The sequence below is a fragment of the Aptenodytes patagonicus genome, chromosome 1, assembly GCF_965638725.1.
Source record: "Aptenodytes patagonicus chromosome 1, bAptPat1.pri.cur, whole genome shotgun sequence".
NCBI lineage: Eukaryota > Metazoa > Chordata > Aves > Sphenisciformes > Spheniscidae > Aptenodytes > Aptenodytes patagonicus.
In genome coordinates, this window is record NC_134949.1 from 114806502 (window position 1) to 114818559 (window position 12058).

Below are 12058 nucleotides of genomic sequence, written 5' to 3' on the forward strand. Positions count from 1 at the left end.
AAACAAAAATTTACAGTTAGGAAACTGAGGGATTATATTGTGTAGTTGTTTTTTGTGGTGTCCCTCCACCCTGCCCCTGTTTCTTTGTTTTTTTTTTCAAAGGTGTTTAAACTTTGTCCTTTAGTAACTACATTTGCAGACCAGCCTTAGACCTGCCTTTCTTTTGATGTTTAGTGAGTCTAGAACAGAAGGGGGCAACCCTTCAGGACACACAGATTACTTCAATGCTTGTTATGCAGCTCCTGAAGTCCTGTGCTTGGCGAACGTAGTAGTTCAATAGCAGCTCAGCCCTTTGTGTGATAGTTGGACTAGACGGTTGGGGATAGTAACTGTGTCAGTAGTGCACACGCCAGGCATCTTTGCTGATTGGTTAGAGCCATTGTTATATGACCTGAGTGTATCCATCCCCATCTTTCTATTTAGAATTTGTGGCTACCACAAATTACCTTTAAGGTGTTCTTTGTCACCGGGCTAAGGATATGTGCTGATGCAGAAATACTGTGTTGAGTGAAGCTTGAGTTTGGGAGCATAACACACATCAGATCTTACTGTCATGTGAAATACAGACATTCAGCATAAATCACGTAGGAGCAGTTTCCTGCAAAAGAGTGTGGTCATTGAAACGTACAATTAACTTGTTGGCTGGCATTTGAAAAATTGTGGGGAGATGTCTTTCCGTGGCTCATAAAGTAATTACTTGCTATGTAAAGCGATAAATACAGTTGCATAAGTTACAAAAATGGAAACTAAAAAAGCGTCTTCCATTTGTGAAAGTTGCCTAGCTAGCTTCAGTTTCCTGTCAGTAAAATAAATATTGGTGACTTTGTGCTTTGCATACCAATAAAAGCACTTGCAGATGAAAGCACTATACTAATAGCGCTGCCTAAAATTCCTTGTTGTCCGTCCTATTTGAATCTAGTTCTTAAATAATTGATGACTTACAGACATGGCTCTTGTATCTGGAGCTCTCACAGGAGATTCACTTACTCACTGATACCATTTTCCAAAAGGTAGTGGAATTACTGTAACATATCTAAAAGTAAAATAGCATCTTACTTTTGAAGACATATTATTGCATATAAATTTAAAACCAAGTTCAGTAACAATGTTAGTGAATGATGTAATTAAGATGTCTGTATTAGTAACTGAAGGTGGTTTACTATGTCTTTTTTTTTTTTGCTTTTTCTCACATTTTTCCCTCCCTTCTGTTCCCGAAGAGTTCTAGAAGCCAGTATTGCAGAAAATAAAGCAAGTTTAAAGAGGACACATCCAGAGGTATGGAGTGACTCTCCAAACCCTTATGATCGAAAGCGGCAAGACAACTGTCCAGTAGGATTAAAGAATGTTGGCAACACCTGCTGGTTTAGTGCTGTCATTCAGGTAAGCACCCTCTTCGATTAGCTGTGTATACCATTCATTGTATTTAATGTGAGGCGAGTTATCTTATTTTAAGTGGGTAACTCAAGATATCTGGTTTCCTGGGAAGTTTAGGCCACTGCATGATATGTTTTTGAGCATTACTTATTTATTGCATCTCTTAACACGTTCAGCCATAAGTCTGAAGTGTAGAAAGTACTGTAGCATAACTAAGTGAAGCTTCAAAATGTTTCTTATTAAAAAGTTGTAAGACAAGGAGTTGAGTCTCTGAAGATCCTGGGTGTCTGCAGCTCATGCTGACATCAATGACAATTGTGGATGCCTAAAAACATGTGAAAATTGGATTACAGATGAAGAACAGACTTTTAATATAAAAAGGAACGCATGCAAATGACTGAAGGGGGGTGGCTGACAATGGAGGTATGTAGAGGAAATGAGACACCCTCAGTCATGGAGTGCTTACTAGAATAGCTACAAGGAAATAGGTAGTTGAGTAGGGTAAAAGAAGGAATAACTGATAGAGAAGGAAACTTGAGAAGGAGAAAAGTGAAGGTTTGATCTGGATGCAATTGTGTCTGTTTTGGGTTGTTTTACCTAATACAGCCAATATGTGTGTCCTTATTCTGTTTTTGTGTATATTTAGCTGAATTAAAAGCTACCTTTTTTTTTTAAAGATAAGGTCAATAGGGAAATGAGTACAGGTACTGCAACTTGTCTAGTGAAATATAATGTTCTAATATCAATAATTCATTGTACATAAACTTTATGAATCCATCTTTTAAGAGATTTTTTTTTAGAAGTGATTGCTAAATCTGTATATGTTTCTGTAAATAATCTGTAGATATATTCATAAGCATTCAAACTCAGAATACTGTGGGTGAAACTGGAATACAATGGGGGAAATTTATTTTTAGTCTACAAGAAGTGAATTCAGCATATTGTAACTTTTCATAGTCTGACATTTTGAGAGGAAGCAAATAAAATATTTAATACCCATTTTTAACAAATTACTGTCAGGCTGAAGCACTTCAGATAAACAAATATTGTTACTTTCATAGTGATGGCTGTTGTACTTCAGGCTGACTCCATTTAGATCAGTGTTCTGCCTAGCAATTTCTGCAAATGGGTGCTTACAGAGGAGTACAGTGTGCGTGATACTGCTTTGTTAAAACACTCCCAAGCCTCCAACTGCTTTCATCTTGCGGGATTTTCTTGATCCTTTGCAGATTGTTTAGTTGGTAATCCCCAGTGGACCTCTCTTTTATGTACTTGTCTCCTTTGAACCTTGCAAACTTTTTGCACCCATAGGGTCTTTTGGGTAGGAATTCCATAGTTGTGCTCCCTATTGCATAAAGAACCGCCTTGTTTTTGTTTGTTTTTTGAACGTGGCTGCCACTAGCTTTGGTGGCTTCCATGTCTCCTGGTGGACAAGACAGTTAAAAATTGATTGCCGTTACAGTTCTGTGGACTGCTGTCATAGTCTCAACAGGTCAGTGGTCTCTTTCCAAGCTGACTGCTGAGTTGTTGCCTATATAAAATTTGTTCTAACCTCTGATCCACCTTGTTGCTGTTCTCCAGATCTTTTCTAGCTCTAGTAGCATTTTAATTGGGGGACCAGGAAAATTCTCAAGGTGTGAGTGGGCTATGAATTTGTGAGGTGGTATGATGGACAGATACAGGCTCTTCAGGAAAGACAAGTAGGGATGACAAGGAAGGGCATTGCCTTCCTTGTGAAGGAGCAGCTCAAACGTATGCAGTACTTGTGTGGGGCAAGACAGTTTAAGATGAGAGTTTGTGGGTCAGGATCAGAGGAGAGGCTGGTACCACCCTGGTTAGTCTGTTACAGACCACCCTCCTCAGGATGAGGATACGGACAAAGCTTTCTTTAAAGGCAAGGAAGTCTCTGAATCATGGTTTATGGTTCCCGTGGGGAACTTTATTAAACATCCTGACACCTGCTGGAAGTCCAACACAGCAGGACACAAGCAAATCGGATTTCTGGAGAGTATCAGAGACAACTTCTTGATACAAGTACTATGGGCCAACTAGGGGTGATACACAGCTGGATCTGCTGTTCCCTAAAATGGAAGAACTGTTCAGAGATGTAGTAATGTGGGTACTCTTGACTGCAGTGACCAGGAAATAGTGGAGTTCAAGATCCTGATGGGAGTGAGGAAGGAGTAGCAGGGTACAGACCCTAGAGTTCAGGAGAGCAGACTTTGGCTTCTTCAGGAAGTTGGTATCTGGGATCCCATAGGAGGCAGCTCTAAAGGGCAGAGGGGCTCAGGAAAGCTGGCAGCATCCTCTAATTGCAAGAAGGGTCCATTCTGCTGCTCAGGGAACTTATGGTCAAGCTCCAATGCAAGCAGGCAGTGTTCAGGATCTGGAAGTAGAGATGGGCTACTGAGGATGAGTTTGGACATGTTGCCCAGGCATGAAGGGATGGTCTTAGGAAAGTGGAAGCTAACCTAGAGTTGATGCCTCAAGGGACATCTAGGGTAACAAGAGGAGGTTTTGATGCTACACTAATCATAAAAGGCTGAGCAAGGAGAACGCCGTTCTGTTGCTGAAAAGAGCAGGTGATTTATTGACAGCAGGCTTAAATAAGGCTGAGGTACTCGGTGCCTTGCTTTGCCTCAGTCTTCACCGATGAGGTCTCCCTGACCACTGTGCTTAGTTGGGGGAGAGGAACCCTGAGCAGTGGTTAAGGATTGAGTCAGAGATTACTCGAGGAAACTTCACCCATGTAAGTCCACAGGACCCACTAAGCTGCATCCAGTGGTGCTGAGAGAACGGGGGGAAGTCTTAGCAAGGCCACTCTCTATCATCTTTGGAAGGTCATGGAGAATCAAAGAGGTTTCTGATTAATTGCAGACAGGCCAAAAAGTCAACCTGGGAAGCTATGGGATGGTCTGCATTAGCTGACCTTTGAGAAGATGGAGCCAGGCTTTTCACAGCAGTGCATATTGGGGGGATGAGAAGAGGCAATGGGAGTAAGTTGAGATAAGAGAGATTCAGCCTGGATATAAGCAGCGTTTTTCCCATGAGGGCAGGCAGGCAGTGGAGGTTGCCCAGGGAGGCTGTGCAGGCTCTGTCAAACCTTGAAGGCTTCTAAGACGTGCCTGGAAAAAGCCCTGAGCAGCCTGGTCTGATCTCACAGGTGACCTCCTGCTTTGAGCAGGAGGTTTGACAAGAGACTTCCATCAGTCCCTTCTGAGCTGAATTATCCTATGATTCTATAGTAATGTTTTCTGTTTCATTCTGTCTTCCTTTCTTAATTATTTTATTCTGCTTTTAACTATTTCATGTATTGAACTAATACTTTCATGGAACTATCTGTCACAAATTCAAAGTTTTGAATAATACTCATTAGCTTGGTGCCTGTCATTGTCCATAAATCTTAGGGTTGCTTTCCACCATGTACCTCACTGTATGCTTATCTGTGTTGAATTTAGCTTTCTTATTACATAGTCACTCAGTTCCATATGATCTTTCTGTCAGTTCATCTTTGCCACCTCTTGTTTTTACTACATTGCCTCTCTCTGTACTGAGCAAACTTGGTCATCTTGCTGCTTGCACTCTTTTCTAGATCACTTCTGAATTTTGCTTACCAGCACAGACTTCATGAATTTGCAGTAACCTCCCTTCAGGCTGGAACAGATGGTTTGCTCCTGCCCTGTTTTTCTTTTTGATTGCCTGTTTGTCTGTGCCTGGACCTTCCATCTTACCTCATCACTGCTTAGTTAAAAGCTTTTGTTGAATGACTTCTTCAGAAATTACTCTGAAATCCCAGTAGACTACATAAATTGGATTGCTGTTATCTGTGTTCTTTTTGAGTTCCTGGGGTGTGGTGGTTTTTTTTGTTTGTGGTGGGTTTTTTGTTTGGTTTTGGTTTTTTTTATGGGCAGGATTTACTTACCTGCAGGTAATACCTGGGTAACACTGTAAATAATGAAATGGAAAGACTTCTTTATTTGTTCTACCACCACCCTTCCCACCAAAGTTTTTATGTACTTAGGCCTCTTTCCTTTCAGCATCCAGTAATTTATCAGGAGTTTGAATTTTCTGTTTTCCTGACATCTTTTGATGCTTCCCTTGTTCATCTCTCCTCCTTTCCTTATTCCTTCACATGCGTAGCTCTTTTTCCAATAGCAGAAACATTGTCGTGGTGCTAATATAGAGAAAGATTTTATTTCCACAAAGCTCTTCGTGGAGCTAATATGACTTGGCATTTTACCTTCTCTGTTGTGTAATCAGATTTTACATTCCACAGTAGTCCCGAATTTCAAGATGACTGATTTTATGTGTATGTGCATTTCTGTAAAAGAAATTTATACATAGGAAACTGCAAATGTTTAAATAAAAGTTTTCAAGAAAACTTGAATTTTAATTTATTAACCACAGAGATAAGAACAGAGGCTAGGGAATGTAAAAACCTATGCTAGACCTATGATCTCATGTTATTTATACCCGATGTGCAACTTTATACCTTGAAAACGGATTACAAAGAGGGTTAGCTCATTCTATGGTCACCACCCATATTATGTGAAAATCTGTGGCATTTGGAATTATAATGGTTTGATCCTAAAAAATAGTTAAACTTCTGTATTTAGGTCTATAGAATGTAATTCAAGTAAACCACTGAAAGACTTATAACTTGGTTGAAAATTTGGGTTATTAATATTGTCTGCCAGCCAGGAAGACTTATGTTTCAAACAACCATCCCAGGAAATGTAATGCATGTTAATTTAGAGCATTAGCTAATACCATATTTATTCACTGGGCAGATTGACTCCTTGGGTTGCATTGACTATGTAGAAGTATTTTCAAGCTTTCTTTAGGAGTGTTTTGAAACCTGACACATCACATAGGTCAACAATATCTAAATGTTAACTACTGTCAGTCACAATGATATATTGTGTAATATAATCTAAAACTAAATCAGAAGTAAAAAGGTTTTTCTTTCTCTGCATTTAAGGGGTGCTTGTTAAGGGGAGAAAAAAGCTTTTGACATTTTGACAGTTTCCTTGTGCAATGTATGTTTTTTAGAGCCACCAATGAGCTGACTTAGTCAAATGCAATCATCAACGGTTTGCGGTATTTGTATTAAGAGCATGAAATTCCTTAAGTTGGGTTTGCAGTGAGTGACAGCAAACCCTAACAAGATTCAAACATTGCTCGAAATACTGCCTTTTAATCTTGATTTATTTGTGCGTTAGAGAAATATGCACATGTTGAAGTCATGCTTTTCTGTATGGGAAGAGGGGAGTCTCTCTTCAGATAGCTCCAAAACAAAGTTTCGCTTTCAACAGTTACATTCAGCATCATTAGAATGAACAGTAGTATTTTCTTCCACAGTGTAGTTTCTAAAAATCTGTCCTGCTGTTGAAGACTTTTGACTTGATAATAACTTGAATTTAAAACTGAGTCCTGAAGAAAATATGTCAAAACAAAACTGTATTAAAGCATGTTCGCTTCTTCCTTACCTGCCAAGAAATGAATCAAGTCCCTCAATGATTTTCCCACCTCCTCCTGAACTTGTAATAAACCTACATTTTTGACAGGAGTTCACCCATACATGCTTTTGCTACTGTTTAGTTAGATTAACTTTTATAGAAGGATCCCTAAATCTTGAGGGTTTAGAATATTTCTAGAAGGTTGTGTGGTTTTTTTTAATTCTCATTATTGTAACTGCATATTCTGCTCCTGAAATAGAACTTAAGATACCAAGTTCTTTAAAGAAACAAAACATGAATATACTACTACATGTTTAGATTAGATGTAGCCACTAGATTTCAGTGGCTCCCTTGTAAAAAGGTAACTTCACAATTTTCCGTGGTTTTAAGAGTTTATAGTCTGAAAATGGCTTATAAAGAATATATTTATTGAGCCTGTGAAGCAGCTTCTTTGTGTCATGCTGAGCACAAGTTAAGTGTTTGCAGGACATAGGATGTAGAAGGCAGGTAACTCACAGGACACAGATGCGCTATTGGAATAGTGTCTGTAGGCTTGCTGCCTCTGCAAGTTGTCTCCCAGGTGTTTTGCTTTAAGAAATTGCACAAGACTAACTTTACCTTTTGGAGTTCCAAGTAGGGTTTCAGTCATGTGCGAGAAGTAATGCTCTGGCAGTACTTGCCCCTTGAAAAACGTGTCGTGGGAGATACTGAGTAGTTGGTCGTTTAGTGAATATCGTCCACTCAGTGCACTAAGACAAATTTCTGATGGAAGGAAGAAAGTGTGTGGGGAATCACATGAAAATTGTACTGTCAATTCTGCTCTATTCTCCCCCCCCTACTCTCCAGTCCCATACCTAAATTACGAGGTGCAGCATTTTCCTGGGTCTCATGACTACCCAAGGGCCTGTCCAGATTGAAGCTTCTCCCTTTACCAAATAAGTTATTCCAGCAGGACAGCTGGGGTTTGGCATCTCCACACTCTTTTCTTCGGGAGTCTGTCAGTGTCTGGTTAGTCATTCAAAAATGAGAAGCTTTAATTTTTTTTTTCCCTTCCCCAAAAGTGCATAGCTTGCAGAACAAAGAATTAACAAGCTACCATCTTACAGGCATAAATCTCCATGCTCTTTAACTTTTATTTTCAGGGTCTCTAACACTTCTGGCATTTTACTCTGTTGCACTGTGTTTAGGAGCAGCCTTCTTGCCTTCCTGATGTCAATATATTCGGGGTTAGGATCTCATTTGATCCTAAGCTTTTAGTTCTGGGAGGAAGCAAGCCAGCTTGATGGGTGAGAATCAAGCAAGTATTTTCTTCCCAGTTGGTGGCTCGGCTATTGTTCTTACCGTCTTTGAAGCAGCCTACCACAAGTATCCAACTTTTGCATTGTTTTGTTTTTCCTATTTGTCACGTTGAATGAAAAGGATTGTGATGAATGATGTGGTAGTGCATTAATACCAAAAAGCCTAGTATTATATAATGAGTTGCATATATGTACATTGTGCACGACTCCCTTGCTTCCCTGGGCATGCAATGGAAGGTTGCATGCTGAAGAACATTCAGTGCACAATCCCCATTTGAGTTAAAATGGTCATTGATGGAATATTTTCTTTCCACTATGTTCTCTGTGGAACAGCCTGGGGCAGGGGTGGGGTGGGGGGATATGATATAAGCTGTTCTGTAGGGTTTCATGGGCAGAGGAATAATGATGTTGGAAATCTAGTTTCTTGCTTTCCCTCCCTCCATCACTCCCTCTGTTCCCCTATTGAATAAAGAACGACCTGTCACTTCCAAGTTGAGTCATCCTATGATTTTTGCTGACAGGATATTCCTTTCCCTGCTTTTTGTTCTTCTCTATGGTTTCCAGTTCCCTTGGGTCGCTTGTGCGATTTTTTCAAACTCTTACCCTATATTTAGTGGTATATAATACTGCAAAATTTCTGTTGTGAAGGGTTGGAAAGCTTTAACGGATGATGGCTTTAGCTTTGACTCATAAATAGTTGTTCATTTAATTAAAATAAAGGATACGGAATAAGTGTTGGGTTGTGATCCTGTGTGCAGTTCCTAGGTTTAGAGGGGCATAAAGCCATTGTGTTGTTTAGGTGTGCTGTTTAAAGTTATACCACAAACTTATTTCATGTTGTTGCGCATTTAGACAGGAAGTTGAAAACTGTAACTATGTAAGGAAATGTTGGCTGTTATTTTATGTCCTAACAGATTTTTTTTTTTTTTTGCTTTGAACATGTAATAGAGGAGTGGTTGAATGGCATTTTTTAGTATGTGCCAAGACACAAGTATAAAGTGAATTCTTCTGGACACATCTCATATCGTATTTATCTGTCTTCTGAATTGCAGTAATGTTCTGAGTTTGTTGCTATAAACAAGTAAATGTTCTCTAAATGCAGGCTGGTAATACCATGGTGAAGCTGTTTGTTTAAAATGTTGACTTAACCCAAGTCTGCTAGAGGTCTTAAGTTAGTTTGACTTTCTAGATCAAACAGTATGAAAGCTGTTTTCCATCTTCTTCCATGTTACACCTCAGCTTTTTGGAAAAGCAAAACATGACAGCTTAAAACTGCATTTTATACCGTGGTTTTCAGCAGTTTGGAATGCTGATTGGTTGACTGTTTATAAATAAAAATGTCCTTTTTGAGATACTTTTCAAAGCTTTTAAGATCTGGGATTGAATCTCTCTGACTTTGAAAATGCTAAATGTTTTCCTGACCGCTACCACTGTACGTGTGGGGTTGTTCTGCTGAAGTTCAGCCATGAGATAGTGTCCTATCTGTCTGTAGGAGTCTTGTTTCAGAGAGGGAGAGAGAAAAAACCTCCTCCTCTTATACTTTCACAACTGAATTTGAACAGGAAACCTGCTCGAGTCCCAGCTTTGAAGCTATTTTCCTCTTCCCTTCCTCTTCCTTACATGCAATTTTCTAAAGAATGCGAGGATTTTCAGGAAGGCTTTTGACTGTGCCAAATTCTCAGTGTATGGAAAGAAGCAATAGCAGGAATATGTTTCGGGTGACTTCCTCATTTTCTTGAGGCGTTTTTTTTTTTTCTCTAAAAGGTAGAAGACAATACACAGGGCTACTATGTGCTTGAGAGAAAATATATTTAAAATTCTCTATAGTCTTCTTACAATAATTATTTTCTATGTTGTAAGTAATGTGTTTAAACTAATTTGCATATACATATAGCAGTCAGTTTCCTTTTAGTTTAAGCATTATAGGAAGAATTCTTGTTGTATTTATGCTTGCGGATTTTTACTGCTGTGCAATGCTGCATAGGCTCAAATATAGGCCTGATGACCACATTTAATGCCTGTTATTAGTCTCTATTCTGAAAACAGGATTTACCACTTACATGAATAAGGCATGCACAAGTGGAGTAGGAGACAGCCCCAGTGTGACTTACAGGGAGACGCTGGGTAGAAAGGAGCGTAGCGCAGGAGCAGAGCGGCCAGTGCAGTGGCAACAAACAGCCATTTCATGGACTGTGTTGTGAGAAAAGTAGGTTCAAGAATATGAACCAAAAGGTAAAATAGTAAAATAGATCAGTAAATAGAAAAAGTGAGGAAAGCCTTAAAGAGAAGGAAGAAGTGATTCTCCCAAATTAGTGGTATAGAGTCCAAAAGACTTGAAAGTTGGAGAGAAGTGGACTTAGTTGCCAGTGAAGTTGCTTATGTTTTTGCAATATGGAGCTTTGCTGGACATCAATATTCAATCAGAGGCATGCAGGAGCGTTAAGTCACTAATAAGCCTAAGTGCAGTATTTAGGAGTACTTTTATTTTGAACCCTTAGCACTTCAAATATTGATAACTAGTAAATTTAAAGTTCTTAATGTTATTGGAAGAAACATATGGTAATGCGTGCAGGTGTGAGCATACATTCCACAGCGTTATGCGTTTTGTTTTAGATTATTGGCATGAATAAAAAGTTAACCCTAATAAAGGCCGATCTATGCCACTAAAACTAGCTCTGTATACAGTAAACCACCAAAATTGTTTATAAAGTGAAGTGAGAATGTAAGTCTAATTTGTCATGTTGGCAGAGGCAAAGTATTGCAAATAATATACTTAGTGACATAGGCAGAGCTCTATTTTTGCTTTTTATTTTTAGAACAATAATAATGTATTCATTCTTTAAGATTGCTCTCCGCTTGCTATACAAAACGAAGGTAGATATGGTCTCTGCTTTCTGGCTTTAGAATCTGAATAAATGTAAAATTGGAAATGTGTAAAAGGCCCCAGATGATTAAATGAGGCAAATGGGTGTTGCAGTGTGTTAATGCATATATAAGCTTTCAATTTACACAAGATCATGTTTTAGCTAAATGCCAGTGTCTGAAGCAATTCGTTTAGGAGCTCTGTAGGAATGCATACTTTTCTTCCCCCCTGCCGAAGAGTTGCTTTTCAAGCTGTATTAATAAGATATATTTAGTTTTTGGCTGCTAGCCAAATTAAGTCCTTCCTAAATTTTCTTTGCCAAAATTCAGGTTAGTCTTTGTCTTTTTCTCCTGTTAAATCTCAAGCCTTGGCACTAATTTGGACAAATTCCTAGCCAGTATTTGCTGCTGACACATAGGTGTCGTTATGCGCACCTACACTAGTTGTGGCATCCTTGCCTGTTGTTAATCCCCTTCACTTTAGTAAAAGGGACCCTACGAACCGGCCTGCCACAAGACTAGAAATTGTGCAGCTTTTCTTGGGCTGCTCTAAGAGACACCTGAATGATGACTGCATTTCACAATATGCCGGTGGTGTTCCAGCTGTCTGCCAGTAGGGAGGTCCTATTTTGTTTGCTAAGCTTCATTTTTCCCCCCTGCCTCCCCTTACTTGTCACCTTAGGAGAAGTTTAGGTTTTCTGCAGTCGTTATAGCACTGGTCAAATGTATTCATTCTACTTAAGCATCCTAGATGATTTTCTGCCAAATGAGAATGTTTTTGGCATCTTGCTGACAAGTTTAGAATTAGTAGCCCGAATCTCTTTAATACGTGTTTCACAGATCTATTTGAAAATCCGTCCTTCCTTCCAAGCTTAATCTTTAGGAATTGAATGGAAAGATGGCTATGTTCATAGTATTATGAAATTATGGCTTTCGTGTAGAAAGGTGATCAACATTAAAAATTCCCCAGTTCTTGCACAAAATTTTTTGCTTTTTTGTTCTCAACAGTGGAAACAAATATAAAATTGCTAGTCAAAGAAAACAGAAGGTTTTCATACATCTGCT

At 39.1% G+C, this 12058-nt stretch overlaps 1 protein-coding gene across 5 annotated transcripts in view; it reads left to right on the top strand.

Moving 5' to 3' along the window:
• Nucleotides 1–12058, top strand: part of USP25 (ubiquitin specific peptidase 25) — a 96257-nt gene that overhangs the window by 36236 nt on the left and 47963 nt on the right. For all 5 annotated transcript variants that reach the window (XM_076352197.1, XM_076352206.1, XM_076352215.1 and 2 more), the window contains one exon: nt 1218–1380. In XM_076352197.1, coding sequence (XP_076208312.1) covers nt 1218–1380 — 163 coding nt within the window. The remainder of the gene's footprint in view (nt 1–1217; nt 1381–12058) is intronic.